Raw genomic sequence first — 14,346 nt, forward strand, 5'->3', positions numbered from 1 at the left:
GCGCAGCATGCGCGGGCGCCGCGGTCCGCTGCCTGCCCGGCAGCCGCACGCGCGCGCGCCAGGCCGGCGGCGCGGCCTTGACCCCCGTGGCGGCCTGCGCGACGCGCGCCGCCTGCTGCTTGGTCAGCACCTGGCGGATGGCCTCGAAGAAGCAGAAGAAGATGGCGGAGTTGAGGCCGTTGGACAGCGCGCGGGGGCCCATGCCGCGGAAGAAAGCGCGCGCGCCGCCGCCCTCGCGCAGGATGGCGCGCGACGCCGACACCACCGTCGGCCGCGCGCTGGCGGTGGTCATCATCACCGTCTTGACCACGTCCAGGGGGGTGGTGGCGGCCGCGGCGGCCGCGCCCGCAAACCCGCCGATGCACAGGTCCTCCAGCACCGAGGCGTGCCGGCCGCGCAGGCGCAGGTGCAGGTTGCGCACCGTCTCGTACACCGCAAACTTGACTGCCATGTCGGGGACGTCCTCCAGGATGGTCGGCAGGAAGCCCTGTTTGTGGAGGGTGGTGTTGGAGGGATGTTATTTTCACGCTGGGCTGGGTGAACAATGAGGGAATCAGGTTCAAACATCAGAGGGTAACAACCGGGGTGCAGGGAGAGGGGGGGGGAGGGGGTTGGAGGGAGGGAGGACATGACATGCTTGGCCATCTCAAACAACAACCCATACCCTCGCTGCAACCCCCTCCGACCTCCTCCACCCCCCCGCTCATTCAGTCCCAGCACATGAAACCCCACTCTGCCCTTCTCACCGTGAAGAGGCCGCGCACTCCCGCCGCCTTGACGATGTCCTGCGCCGCGGCGAGGGCGTTGGTGTACACCCCCGCCTGCACCGAGCGGATGCAGACCGCGAGCGGGACCTTGACCACGGATGAGCCGAGCGCGGCGGTGGCCCCCGACACAAAGGCGACGGAGCCGTCGGAGAGGGTGGAGTGCTCGCGCAGGAAGCGCTTGGTGGTGGAGTAGAAGGCAAAGTAGGTGCCGATGATGAGGCCCGCGCCGGTGGCCGCGCCCACCACGCCCTTGTACAGGCCCTTGAACTCGTTCAGGTTGCGGGCCAGGCCGCCGCCCCGGGCGGGGCGCGAGGAAGGCAGGCGCGGGCCGGAGCGGGGGCCGGCGCCGCGCGGGGCGCCCGCACGCGGGCCCGTCTGCATCCGCACCTTCATCGTGTCCAGCGGGTGGATGGTGGACTGCGAGGCGGCGCGCGCCATGGCCCCCGCCACCACGTCGTGCACTGGCTTCTGGTCGGGCTTGGGGGGCGGGGGGGCCAGCTTGGCCGAGGAGGAGGCCACCACGGTCGCCGTGGCCGCCGCTGCCGCCACGGCCGAGTTCTCCTGGACCTGTGAGCGTGCACAGGGGCGGCGGGTTGCAGTGCCCTGAGCACATACTGGCCTGCTTTTTGTATGCCAGATGGGATCAGGCTCTAGCACGGCAGACTGTGGGTAGCAGAAGGTGCCCAGGAGACTGCAGCCATGCCTCCCTACACAGCAGAGGTGGGCCAGTCAACAAGGACTTGGCCCCCATGCACTCACAACCCATGGCAACCTGCCCACCTGCATCGGGTGGTCGTCCACAGACAGGCTTGGGCTGCCGATCAACGCTCTACGAAGGACGAGGGTCAGCGCGGCGCCGGTGGCCGCGCTCACAACGCCCTGGGGAGGAGCGGATGAGGGTTCGAGCGCGTTGGATCACAGGCTCCGGGGCCAGGGGAGTGCGTTCGCCAGGGCCCTGCTGGCGCCTCGACAAGTGCACAAAATCTCCACAGCACGATGGCATGAGCAGGAAAGAGGAGCCCGTCGGCCCCGAAGGCGGGCCTGTTTTCAAACAAGGGCGCCCAAGGGCGCGGGCAGGCGCCGGGTCCCAAACCACCCCTCGCCCCTCCCTCACCTGCGACACGCTGCAGAATGGAAGGGTAGCTTGTCTGATCGCCGAACCCAGGCCGTGCGGGTAGCCAGATGAGGCGACGGACTCCCTTGGCTCGGCAGTCGGTGCTTGAACCGCCGTTGGCGCCGAGGAACTGCACCGTTGGGAAGCCAGAGCGGCACCCGTAAGCGGCATCCACACCACGCGCCCTTGATTTGCGCTTGGGGGGGCCCTCACAGATCGCCGCGGTCAGTGCTGCGTGCTCACGGCCACGACCTTCGTCAAGCCAGGCGCAGGCAGGGGTGTTGTATGGTCGCAGTGCTGCTCGACTGCGCTCTCAACCCGTTTGCAAGTCCGTGTGAGCGAGTGTTCGGGTTTGATGGGGAGCGGAAGGCAGTGAAGGGTCGACCGGGTCCCGCCAGCGGGCCAAGTGCGAAACGGGAGGTTGCTGCAGAGAGGTTCTGCCCGTCCGACCCCGGAAGGTGGCCCCCCCTCTCTTCCCCTTGCGGAGCACCTCCCCGGCACCCAGCGCGCCGCCGCTCGGGAAACGGATCGCAATGCTTACAAGAATTTTAATGGAACATCTGGTGCGGTCCTCTACCTTCCCAACCCTGCCAAGCACTGGGAGGCTGGGTCCCCCCGCCTGAGCATCGCACCATGCGTGCCCCTCAGGCGAGGCTCTTGGCGTACAGCTGGGAGTTCCTGCCCGGGTCCACCTGGGCCCGCCTGGCCTCCGGCAGCAGCGCGTTTCCCGCGGCGGGCCCCACGTGGCGGAAGCCGCGCTGCGCGAACCAGTCGGCTGTACGCGTGGTCAGCAGCACGAGCGTGTGCGCGCCCGCCGCGGCGGCGGCCGCCTCCACGCACTCCAGCAGCCCGTCGCCCTTGCCCAGGCGGCGGTAGGCGGGGTGCACGGCAAAGGCACCCAGCTCCGCCACGCCATCGCCCAGGGGGGGCGCTGCCACGCAGCCCAGCACGCGGCCCTCCCGCTCCCAGACCGTGAAGTGTGGCAGGTCGGCGGCGAGGCGCGCCGCGGAGCGGCGCACCAGGAACCCGCCCTCCTCCAGCGGGCGCAGCAGCTCGGCGATGGGGCCCAGGTCGCGCGGCTCCGCGGGGCGCATGCCCTCATACAGGTCGGTGGAGACCATGGAGCCGACGCCGTCGCGGGAGTAGAGCTCCAGCAGCAGGCCGCCATCCCCCGCCGCGTCCACCAGGTGCGCGCGCTTGACCCCTGCGCGGCACGCCGCGCAGGCCGCCAGCAGGGGCAGCGCCGCGCCCGCCGCCGCCCACTTCTCCAGGTCGAAGTCCAGGTCGCGCTGGGCGGGGGGGAGGGCAGGGGAGGCGGGGGCCGGTGCGGCGGTCGCCGCGGCGTCGGGGTGACCACCGACGCCGGCGGGCACCTCCCCCCCGCCGCCGCCGCCGCCGCCGCCCAGGGCGGCCAGCTCGGCGAGCAGGTCGGCGCGGCGCGCGGGGTCCGGCAGCGCCGCGCAGAGCAGCGCCTCCGCGTCGCGCAGGGGCAGCCAGCCGGAGAGCTCGCGAGAGCGGCGCAGCGCCACGCTGGTGGTCAGCAGCAGCAGCTTGTCGGCGCCCAGGGCCACGGCGGCCGCCGCCGCGACGCCCGTGGGCGGGCAGGCCAGCGGCTCGCCGCCCGCGCTGAAGCCCAGCCCGGACAGCACCACGATGCTGCCGGCCGCCAGCTGCGCGGCCACCGAGGCGGCGGCCACGTGGCGCACCATGCCCGTGGCGCCGTGGTCCACCCCGCCCACCACGCCCCGGCGCTTGGCCGCCAGGTAGTTGCCGGAGACGACGCTGAGGCTGGGCGTGTGCACGGTGGGGGGCTCGCCGCGCTTGCCGCGCGTGTGGCGCCGGGCCAGGGCCACCGTGGGGGCCTGGGGAGGCGGTGGGCGGGCAAGAGGGTGGGGTGGATGGCGGGGTGCTTGAGGGGGAGGGCATGCGTGCAGATGCGAGTGTTGGGCACGGGGACGCCGCAAAGCGTGTCGCACGCAGCCTCTCTCATCGAAAGGTCAAGAAGCATGAGTTTCTCAGGGATGGACGACGGGTGGGGGGCAATCTGGGGCCCCGCCAATCAAGGATGCCAGGGCCGGGAGTGCACATCCCTCGAGCAAAACACCCGGGCTGCCAGCCACGACCTACCTTGGAGAGGAAGGCCTCCACCTGGAGGCGAGCCAGGCCCGCTGCCTGGATGAGCCGCTCCATGGCATCGGAGTCGGTGACGGGGTAGGGTGAGGATGTGTCGGAGACGGGAGGGGCGGGGGTGCCCAGCACGAGCACGAGCCGGACGCCCAGACCTGGAGTGCAGCGGATTGGGGGTTAGGCACGCACGGTGTGCATGTGGCGACGGGAAGGACGTGCTCGAGTGGGGTGGGTGCTCAGCAAAAGAGTCCGGCACGACGCTTGCAGACTTCTTGCTGGGGAACGAGAAAAATTTGAAAAGGACTTGAAGCTGGCAGGTGTGCCCCTGACGGGAAGCTGCCTTTGGGTGACACGGGACAGAATGCCTGCCCCTGCCCACAACGATCGCTTGAAGTCATGAGGACGCTGCGCCAAAGCCCATGCAGTCGCCATCACACAAGATCAACAGTTAAGAGACACGCGCTGGCCTCCCTGTGCCTCGACCCACCATGCAGGAGCGCAATGTCCTCCAGCAGGGCACTCAGTTGACTCCGATTGGAGACCACCTACATCGAGGGTGGGCAGGTGGGTACAGGCAGCTGTGCACAACTGCCCCATCGCGCCGGTAATGTGTCTGGTGCGAGGGTCTCAGAAGAAGGTCCGCCACCTCCTCATGCTGCATTCCAGAAGAAACACATCCGGCTCGCCCTTCCAGCACCAACACCAGGAGCAGTGGAGCGATGGCTCCACACAGTCACGCACCTCTCCAGGAATGCTGATCACGAAGGTTCGCCCCCTGTGGCCTTCAATGTAGGGCGAGGCCTGTCGAAAGAACTGGACGAATAGCCCGTACTGCGTTCGGTCCAGGGCACCATAGTCCCGCCCAGGCAATCCCCTGGCAGGGACCACGGCATGCTGTGGGCTTGGAGCCTCCGCAGACGTCGAGGCGGTGCCATTGGTGGTGCTGGACGGGGGCCCAGTTGGGCCTAGCCGGTGGGTGCAAGTCCTGACGCGGTAGGTCAGAGGAGATGTGCACCGCGCAGGAGTCAACGAAAGGGTGCTGCAGCCCCTCATGGCATGGCGACAGCTCTACTGAGATCCTAAACTACAGGCCATGGGGTTAGAGTGTGCTGAAGCTGGGACGTTGAGGAGGGAAAACCTCAGATCACCACCCCTTACATGGGGGGCGCGAAAATGAAACCCTAGGGGGGGCCCCGCAGCGCGCCCGCGGGCCAAGATTGCAGGGGTGGACCAGATGCAACGACTGGGTCGTGCGGTCGGGATCGGGGTAGGAATATTCCGAGGAGGCTTCATTGCAATGGTTAGGAGCGTGCACATAGACGCCGGGGTTGAGGCCTACGCACAGGGCTGCACCCGGCTCGGGTTCATCCTGCAGGTGCGAACATGCCTTGATGAGGGTGGTGCAAGGGGATGGGAGTTGCTCCACCGCTCACATGGGTGGTGCAGGAGTGGATGACAGCCCTGGCGCCCCACCACCCCTGCACCAACAGGTGGGCTTCATCCTGGGCCGGCCACAGCCTGGTGGCAAGGACCTGCTGCTGGCCCTCATCCCCACCCCAGACTGCGAGGCGGGCCCCGCAGCGAGGCTGGATGGCAAGACGCACATCACCCTCGACGCCGACTGGGTGGTGGAGCACGCCCTGCAGCTGTCGCGCATCCTGATCGGAGGTGGGGAGCGCGGTGAGGTGCTGCGGCGCACCGCCCTGCTCGCCAGTCTGATCCCGGCAGCCCCCACCGCCCCTGGCCCCGCAATACACGTGCAGGCATCCACGTGCTGGGTATGTTTGTGGTGGCCCCCGCGGCAGTGTTTGAGGCCAGCAGCACAATCGTGACGGGGGTGCTGCGGGATGTCCAGTCGGAGCTCAGAGGTGGGCGGGACTTGGTGGGGGGAAAGGAGGAGGTGCACGGAGAGCAGTGGAGAGGCTGGATGCTCCCGCAGATCCCCCACACCAGGGTATCGCCAGACGTTGGTCGCCCGCCCGACGCTGCCCGGGCCCTCTCCATGTTGCACGGGACTCGCTTAAGCGCTCCCCTGTCCCTACCCCCTTCCTCACAGGCTCCCATGCCTCGCTCGTGCTGCACGCCGACGCGACCAGCGGAGCGCTCACGGCCAGGGATGCGAGCGGGCCCGGCGCCCTGAAGCCCTGCGACCACCGCGTCTCCGCGCTGGCAGAGCAGATGGTGACGCTGCAGACCCGGTGGGCCGGCGTCGGGTGGTGTGCGGATGTGGGTGGTGCGCCTGCCAAGCTGGGTAGTCCCGTGACCCTGTGCTGGGGTGCAGCAGCTTGCATGCCCACCTTGCGCGCCATGTGCCTGTCGCCCTCCGACCACCTTGTGACCCCGCGGCACGCTCTCTGTTGCCTGCGCGCTGTCCACACCCCACAACCCCCCCGACACCCCCTGCAAGCACTCCTCCTGAACCCTACAGTAAGCCCCTCCATCCTCCTCTACAACACTACCTCCCCCCCCCTCACACCCAGGTACGCGCTGGACTGCCCCCTGCCCGGCCCCATGCCGCCGCCGTATAAGCCCGCCCGCCGTGCCGTGCTCGCCGACGTGGCGGCCCGGCTGGAGGGCGCGGTGCTGGCGACGTCGGAGGGGCGGCTGCTGCCCCCCGGCGCCGCCTCGCTGGCCGAGGCGGGCGCAGCGGCGGGACTGACCCCCGCCGGACCCTGGACCCTGGCCCTGCACGGGCCAGGTGGCGTGCGCGCGGGCGCGCCTGGAGTGGCCAGCCTACGAGGCGTGCTGGACGCACGCGCCTGTGTGGGCCGGAGGGAGGGCGTGGCGGCGGCGCGCGACGCGCTGGCGGCCGACGTGCGCGCGGGCGTGGCGGCGCGGCTGGCGCCCGAGGCGCGGGGGCGGGAGGGGGGCGAGGCCACGCTGGGCACGCTGCGCCGCGTGTTCCTGGCCCTGCCGGAGGGCCCGCTGGCGGTGGCCGAGGTGCTGCGCTTCGGGGAGGGGGAGGGCGTGGCCCTGGCCCGCCTCCAGGAGGTCCTGGGCGGCGCGGTGGTGGCCGAGGCCCTGGCCCTGGATGCGCCGCTGGAGGTGACGCGGTACGTGCCGGGCCAGGCGCTGCGCGAGTCCAGGAACGAGTACGCCATGAGGAACCTCATCATCGCCTCTGTCCTGCTCATGATCATCTTCGTGCTCTACATGACCTACTTCCATGGCCGCTGACGGCGTATGGGAGGGAGGACTCTTTAGGGCAGGAGCAGCATACCTTGAGAAGTACCCGCCACCACTTCCTCCGTTGTTAACCGGCCCGCGACGCCACCAAAGGCCGACGTGGGTGCATCACTGCGGCCAATCTGGAACACACAACCTTGGCTTTGCACGAGCCCCTCTGTACGACGAGGGCGTGGACCGCCCGTATATCGGTCCCACCACCTCGAGACAGTCACGTGGCGTCGTATCGGCATAACACGGTTCCCGACGTGTTGGCGTGGGCAGGGAAACCAATGTCCCTATGCGCAGACGAAGGTGTAACCCTAGCACAAGACATTTCAAGGAGCTGAACCCCAGGCAGTGCGCCGAATGCATGCGCCTGCCGCAGATTGCGCAGGGCGACCGGGAGTTCCGCTTCCGAGGTGCGGCGTGGGCGCCGAAGCTCCGAACCCGGGACCCCATGTCCGACGCATTGGCCGCTCGCCCAACCCGCTCGAACCCCGCAAACCTGCTCGCGAGCGAGGACTGAGCTCGACCAGCGAGCATGGTACAAATACCCGGCCTGAGCACAATTTCCAGCTCGCCATTCCAATCAAGTCCCCCACCCCCATCTGGAATCCCCAAGGTCCACAGCCCCTCCCTCGCCATGTCTCGGACCTGAATCCTCCCCAAGGAACCTGGAAAAGGTTCTATATCTACCCCAGCACCAGAGGACCCGACACGAACGCGCCTGGGAGGACTTGCTGGACTCTGCATGCAGCGCTGATGAGCGGCCATGGTACCGAGTCGTTTCTCGGGAAGAGGTAGGTTGGGCATTTGGGCCAGGAGCAAGCTTATGAGAATGCTTGATGGAGGTTTCGGAATTATACCCGCCATTCTTGGCCTGCACAATGACCGATATCGTTGCGCCACATCGCTGCTCGCAGGGATTCCAGCGGGCGTCGTTCGTCCGGAATCAGGAGGACCGCATCGAGATATCGCGGAGTGACCCACCATAGCCGTACCAACGTGAGGGCAGGGGGTGGAATGAGGAGTGCGTCAGCATGATATACAAGAACTTACGTGCCAAGCACGGAGGTTGTGGGTCGAGAGCCGCACAATTGTTCGGTCAAGTATGAGGGGTGGGGTCCTAAACATGTTAATTGCCCACCCCAACACCTGCGCGCAGAGATACGAGGCCCATGTTTGGAGCGAGGGTAAACAAGTTTACCTCGGAGGATATGGTTTGGAAGTGCAGGTAGGGCATCTCTCGGATGTTGTTTTCTCGGCATGGCACCCCTTGGGGACCCTCGGATTGCCAGCGTGCGCGAGTCTGGGATGACCACCCTCCCTCCCTCCCATATGCCCGCAGGCCGCCACGGCCTATGACCTTGCCGCATGTAAGTTTAGGGGCCAAGACGCCCAGACCAACTTTGATATCTTCCGATACAGCGCGGAGTTGGAGGATCATACCGCGAGTCAGGAGGAGGTCGTGCAGCACCTGCGAGCGCAGAGCAAGGCCATGAACTGCGTTGCCAAGGATACTAATCTCACCATGGAGGAGTGGGAGCTGGAGATATCAGGTACGGTCCTTATCACCAAGTTTCCGACCTGCGGCCCGGCGGCGAGTAGGGTTCATTGGTCGCCAGGCCGGCGTCCCGTTGTCCTCCCCCCGAGGTCCCATGCGTGCATGGCACTCTTGCGAGCATGCAGCGTGTCCACTTCATTGCATTGCATCGACGTATGACGCTTCACAGTACGTTCCCATCCTTCCCCCTGCAGCCACGGTGCACCCCGACAAGGAGCACCTGGGGGTGTTTGCAGACGAGCGGGCTGCGGCGCGGGCGGTGGATCGGTCCTGCATCCAGAGGCTGGGACTGGGTGCCACCACCTCCTTCCCCCTGGTCGACTACCTAGATATGCTGGGTGAGAACAATGGCGTAGGGTCTGACCCTTGAGAGTGGGTGGGAGAGCTTGACCGTGAGGGTGGTTGTCGTCATGAAGCAGTGTCGATCAATTGGCGCCATTGTTCCTCCGAAACCTCACCTCTACTGGGGCAAAGCGCCCGCTCTGAAATCCTTCACCACACCATCTCTACCTCCCACAGATGGCGAGCACATCCAAGCAGCGGTGAAGCGAGGCCTGCTCCCCCCGGTCCTCCCCACCAGCTACACCCCTCCCCCGGTGCCGACCCCCCTGCTCCAGCTGCAGCGGGCTGCCCGCGGGCCCAGCCCCACGCTGAAGAGGCTGAACACCCCCCGAGCAGGGGAGTACGACGTCAGCCCCATCAGCCAGCCTTCCGGGGCCCAGCAAGCCCCAGCAGGCTCCATGCAGTCCCCCAGACCCCAGGCCACGCCGGGGGAGGGGGAGGCCGACGCCCACCAAGGTGCTGAGCTGGGTGTCCAGGTGGTCCCTCGCCGGACCTCTGTGACACCCCGCAGCGTCTTTGACTTCATGGAGTTCCAGACCATGCTGACCGGTGAGCACAGGGTTACCCCGGTCCGCACGCAGGCGACACTGGGTTTTGGGATTTGTGCTGACGGACAATCACGCCCATAGTGCCAAGACTGGGTCCCAGTCAGCCCTCCATCGCACACATCCCTACCACCCTCACACCGCGCACCCTTGTACACCGCCCTGACCTGGCCCACACTCGAAATCTTCATCCAAGCCTCCTCCTTTAATCCTGCCACTCCAGGTCCCTCCTGCGCTGGCAAGCGTCTGCAGGAGGAGGCAGACGGCTCGTGCAAGAGAGCACGAACGGATGACCCGGATGCATGGATGCAGGAGGACGCACTGGCCATGCTGGATCTCCAATGAGGACCCAAGGTGGTCACCGTCCGCCCCACGTCGGAACGCTGCTGTCATTGACAGCAACTTTCGGCGCTCTCCTGCTCAATACATGCCCTCCGATCCCTGTGCCACATCCCACTGCCGGCCATCCCACGCGATCCCCTCCAATGTGCAGCATGCCCATCCCCTCACTGTGGAGTCCATTCCTGCATCTGTGTCCTCAAACCCTTGCCCTCCCGAGCCTTTTCCCGAGTCGGCTCGCTGCGTGCCTTCCTTCCGCTGAGTTTGCAGGTTCCCCTTTTACGCCTCCACTCCTCTTACAAAGGCCGCTCGCACACCACGTTTTCGATCCCTGCTCGGATTTGAAATCAATACACCGTTGGACCTAATTTCTCAAATAAGAATAAGATTTGGTTTCAGGAGGTGCCAGATAATGTGATCGAGGTTGAGGCGCCAGGGGAGTACACGCCGGGGTAGCAGACCCGCAATTCCGCCGCTCGTGAGGGAATACCCAGTAACTCTGTTCGTCATGTGATCCTGATGCAGTCCCGATCTGTGTCATGCGAGGAGGGAGCACGTACTCTGGCACCCTCCGCTCGACCTGCCTCGGTCCGGACGGATGCCTCGTTTCCGGCACCCGCGATCGTGAACGCCGCCGAGGCGGAACCAGGCCAGGTGCTCACGAAGCATCCACGGCCGGCATGTTGCCCCCACCCACATCAAAACCCACTGAGAGCTAAGCAGGTACCATTACATGGCATAATTGCCCCGGCGAACCCCACTTCGTCCCGCCCAAGCCGCTCCTTCGCGAACTGGATCTGCAAGCATGGCGTACTCACCCAGGCACTATTGCCAACCGCTCAGCACCCCCGTCACCCGGAAGCGCAGCCGCGAGAGCTCCGGGGAGGACGAGGCCATGCCCAGTAGACGCAGCAGTCTGCATGAGCTCATGGGTATGTCCCGATCGGCCCCCGGGACGCCCATGGAGGCCGTGCCGGAGTACAAGGGGGTCACCCTCCACGTGCGCACTAAACGCCATGAGGTGGGCTTGGGGGTAGTGATGGTATTCAGGGATGGTGGTGGTGCATCCTGCTTCAGTGGTTTTCTGGGCATTCTGTGCATACATTTGGGAGGATGAAACCTTCTTGGGTACCCACTGGAATCCAGTGCTCGGGTTGTTGGCCCTGGGGTACCATCATGGGACTGCAGCAGCCGTCCCCGGGTTACACACCTGGAAGTACCCAGTTTCTTCCCAACCCACCTCCACCCTGGCCACTCCGAGCTGATCCCGAACCTTTCTTATCACCCCCCCGCATATCCTCGCAGGCCCACATCTGGGAGGGTCAGCCCGGGCGGCAGTTCTACCTGGGCGGGTTCGGCAGCGCTGCCGAGGCGGCGCTGGCCTACGACATTGTGGCCCTGCGCCTGGGCCGGCGCGAGACCAACTACCACCTGTCCTACTACGAGCCCTGGCTGGACCTGCTGGAGGCCCAGCCCCTGGAGGATCTGGTGTCCGGGCTGCGGCGCCAGAGCAAGGGCGCCAGCCAGCAGACCTCCTTCTTCCGCGGCGTGACGCGGCACGCCAAGGGGCGCTGGGAGTCGCGCATTGGCCAGGCCGCGGGGCGGCGCTACCTCTACCTGGGCCTGCACGACACGGAGGTGCAGGCGGCGCGCGCCTACGACCGCGCCGCCATCGCGCAGAAGGGCATCGACGCCCAGACCAACTTTGCGCTCTGCGAGTACCTGGAGGAGCTGGGGCCGGAGGCCGCCGCGCGTGCCGCCGCCAGGGGCCTCCTGGGGGGTGGCACGGCGGGGGGGGCCGAAACGCCCGCCGCCACACCCACGCAGCCGCCGCAGCCGCCGCGCGCCGGGCTGGCACCGGCAGCGGCCAGCGCCGGCGCGCGTGCGCTGGCCTACCACATACTGGGCGCGGAGGTGCGGGACGAGGAGCTGTCGCCACAGACGGTGCTGGACCCGCTGTCGCCCCAGATGCTGTCGCGGCACCTGCGCCAGCAACGCGAGCGAACAGCACGCAAGCTGCAGCAGGGAGAGGAAGAAAGGGAGGAGGAGGAGGGGGAGGAGGCGCCGCGCGGCGGCGTCTTCTGGGACATCATCACCCACGACATGTTCTGAGGGCCCTCGGGTCCCTGTCGGGTTCACAGCTGCCCTGCCGGTACGTGACCGTGCTTGAGCCAGACCCCGACTCGACGCTCCACCGGACCCCTCTCAAGGCACCGCACACCTCGTTCCCCTGTGCTGTGCCCAGTCCCCCTTTCCATGTTGACGCGTGCTCCTTGTCTGCATGCTCCTGCCTTCCTCCCCTGCCCCTGCACCGCCCCGTGTGCGCGCGTCGCCTTGCGGCACAGCGCACCACCGAATCCCTCGCTTGCCCTCCCCTGTACACCCCCTCCTTGCGACCCCCTGATGATAACTGCTCCCTGCGATCCAGCACCCTGCCTTGAAAGAACATGCACAGAGATCGGGCACGTGCGGGGTCACAGAGGAGGGAGGCAGGCAACGAGAGGTGCCCCTGCCCGTGCCCAGGCAGGGGGATGGCAACTTCGCGTGAGGCGCCGCGTGCACCCCCGCACCGGACAGCCCCGTCGCCGGCTAGGCGCGCGGCCCGCCATGCGCCGCCGCGTCGTCGATCTTCCGCCGCACGGCGGCCAGGAGGGCGCCCAGCGCCGCCTCGGCATGGGGCGAGCCCGGCCCGCGCCGGCGCGCGCGGTGCACGGCGGCCTCCACGCCTCGCAGGACGGGCTCCACGTGGGCAGCGATGCGCGCGTCCCACACGCACAGGCCGTCCACCGCGGCGCCGGCCCAGCCGGCGGGCGCGGTGGGGTCGCCGCGGTCCAGCAGGCTGGACAGCTGCTGCGCGAGGCTGAGCAGCGCGGGCTGGCCCAGGCGCGGCGGCCGCGTCGCGAGCGCCGCCGCCGCCGCCTCCTGCGCGCACAGCCAGCCGACCAGGCCCGCGTCGGCCGCGGACAGGGCCTCGTCGAAGGCCTCCTCCGGCAGCCGGGCCTCCAGCAGGCCCAGCAGGCGGCGGCGGGCCGGGTCCAGCGGCGCGGGCGGGGCCGGGCCGAAATTGGACGCCGGGGACGGAGCGGCGCGCGCCAGGCCCCCCGCCGCGCGCGTCAGCTCGGCCGCCGCGCCGCGCAGCTCGGCTAGGGTCTCGGCGGCGGCGGCGGCCTGCGCGTCCAGCCCGCGCGCCATGGCCGCGGTCAGCTGGCTCAGCATGGACCCGCAGGCCGCCTCGAACCCGGGCACCAGCTGGGTGGAGAAGGCGGAGGTGAAGGCCCCCGCCAGGGCCGGCGCCAGCGAGGCCGACACCGCCGACGCGACCTGGGGCGCCAGCAAGGCGGCCGAGGACGCCAGCGCCTGCACGGGTGTGGTTGGCGCGATTCCGCATGACGTTTCCTGGTGGAAAGGCTTGGAGCCTGCGGCAGAGGCTGTGGATGGCCTGGCCTCTCTGGCCCCCGAAAGACGTCAGGCTCCCGCACACTTTGATCATTGGGGCCCAGAAGCCTGTCGGCTGCACGGAGCAGATGCACGCCACCACATGACCTCCCCCGCACCTCTGGGAGGGCCGTGGCAACCGCGGCCTGGACGGCCAGGGTCGTGGACGCGGAGACGCTGCGCATGTGCTCCCGAAACTCGGCCTGTGAGTGGGAGTCGGTTTGGGGGGGGGGGGGGGAGCAGGTGTGTGTGTGTGTGTTGTGAGCAGGGGTGGTGGGGTGGTGGCCTGGAGAGGCGGGTGGCAAGGGCATCACAGGGATGACTCATGCAAGCGCGCTGCGATGGCCCTCGCCGTCCCCAGACAGTCCTCTCCCTGCGGCCCATGCATACCCTGCTCCACACCATGCCCCCTCCATCTCCCAAGACCCTTCTCCCCATCTCCCTCCACCCTGCCAGAGCCGCACCTGCTGGGCCCGCACCACCTCCTGCACGATGCGGGAGGTGGAGGCCAGCGCCGCTGCCTCGGCCTGCGCCCGGTGCTCCTCCAGCGCCGCCGCCCGCTCCGCCGCGACCTGGGGTGGAGTGAGGGGTGGGTCGGGGGCTGAACAGGCTGGTGAGCAACAGCCCCTGCGCTTCCACGCAAGCATTCCCAGCCCCTCCTCACACCATGTGTTCCCTCTCCGGCTTCCCTTCCCTGCCTGAGCCCCCCATTCCCCCTCCAGCCTCGTACCATGTCACGCAGCTCCCGCAGGGTCAGGCGCAGCGTGGCCTGGTGGTCATCGTGCTGCGTGGCCGCGGCCGCCGCCATCTCGGCGCGCAGGCTCTTGACCAGCTCGCGGAACATGAGGGTGACGTGCCCCACAAACTTGCGGTGCGAGCCGTCCAGCGCGGAGGCCACGGCGGCCGCCACCGCGCCGTCCAGGCTCTCCGCCGCCGTGGCGGAGG

At 68.0% G+C, this 14,346-nt stretch overlaps 5 protein-coding genes across 5 annotated transcripts in view; 3 read left to right on the forward strand and 2 right to left on the reverse strand.

The window, feature by feature from the left end:
• F751_2969 (Amino-acid acetyltransferase) overlaps positions 1–5,061 on the reverse strand; it is a gene marked incomplete at both ends in the record, with an annotated part of 6,470 nt that extends 1,409 nt beyond the window's left edge. The window contains 8 exons of the mRNA XM_011397341.1: positions 104–487; positions 747–1,028; positions 1,155–1,334; positions 1,548–1,646; positions 2,574–3,743; positions 4,009–4,163; positions 4,496–4,553; positions 4,750–5,061. Coding sequence (XP_011395643.1) covers positions 104–487; positions 747–1,028; positions 1,155–1,334; positions 1,548–1,646; positions 2,574–3,743; positions 4,009–4,163; positions 4,496–4,553; positions 4,750–5,061 — 2,640 coding nt within the window. The remainder of the gene's footprint in view (positions 1–103; positions 488–746; positions 1,029–1,154; positions 1,335–1,547; positions 1,647–2,573; positions 3,744–4,008; positions 4,164–4,495; positions 4,554–4,749) is intronic.
• A 244-nt stretch (positions 5,062–5,305) lies between these two features.
• Positions 5,306–7,185, forward strand: F751_2970 (hypothetical protein; the record flags this gene model as incomplete). Its single annotated transcript, XM_011397342.1, has 5 exons — positions 5,306–5,383; positions 5,499–5,676; positions 5,772–5,876; positions 6,065–6,206; positions 6,489–7,185. The coding sequence occupies 5 exons, from the start codon at positions 5,306–5,308 to the stop codon at positions 7,183–7,185; spliced, it is 1,200 nt and encodes a 399-aa protein (XP_011395644.1).
• A 1,169-nt stretch (positions 7,186–8,354) lies between these two features.
• On the forward strand, positions 8,355–9,972 carry F751_2971 (AP2-like ethylene-responsive transcription factor AIL5; the record flags this gene model as incomplete). The annotated part of the gene is made up of 5 exons (XM_011397343.1): positions 8,355–8,396; positions 8,525–8,735; positions 8,935–9,078; positions 9,260–9,631; positions 9,851–9,972. 5 exons carry the CDS (start codon positions 8,355–8,357, stop codon positions 9,970–9,972), a joined length of 891 nt encoding a protein of 296 aa, XP_011395645.1.
• A 799-nt stretch (positions 9,973–10,771) lies between these two features.
• On the forward strand, positions 10,772–12,229 carry F751_2972 (Floral homeotic protein APETALA 2; the record flags this gene model as incomplete). The annotated part of the gene is made up of 3 exons (XM_011397344.1): positions 10,772–10,987; positions 11,272–11,746; positions 12,177–12,229. 3 exons carry the CDS (start codon positions 10,772–10,774, stop codon positions 12,227–12,229), a joined length of 744 nt encoding a protein of 247 aa, XP_011395646.1.
• Positions 12,230–12,555: 326 nt separating this feature from the next.
• F751_2973 (hypothetical protein) overlaps positions 12,556–14,346 on the reverse strand; it is a gene marked incomplete at both ends in the record, with an annotated part of 4,767 nt that continues 2,976 nt past the window's right edge. The window contains 4 exons of the mRNA XM_011397345.1: positions 12,556–13,323; positions 13,521–13,604; positions 13,866–13,973; positions 14,132–14,346. The exon at positions 14,132–14,346 is cut by the window's right edge and continues 1,125 nt beyond it. Of these exons, the coding sequence (XP_011395647.1) occupies positions 12,556–13,323; positions 13,521–13,604; positions 13,866–13,973; positions 14,132–14,346 (1,175 nt within the window). The remainder of the gene's footprint in view (positions 13,324–13,520; positions 13,605–13,865; positions 13,974–14,131) is intronic.

This window comes from Auxenochlorella protothecoides (assembly GCF_000733215.1).
Source record: "Auxenochlorella protothecoides strain 0710 unplaced genomic scaffold scaffold31, whole genome shotgun sequence".
In the NCBI taxonomy this organism is placed as follows: Eukaryota; Viridiplantae; Chlorophyta; class Trebouxiophyceae; order Chlorellales; family Chlorellaceae; genus Auxenochlorella; species Auxenochlorella protothecoides.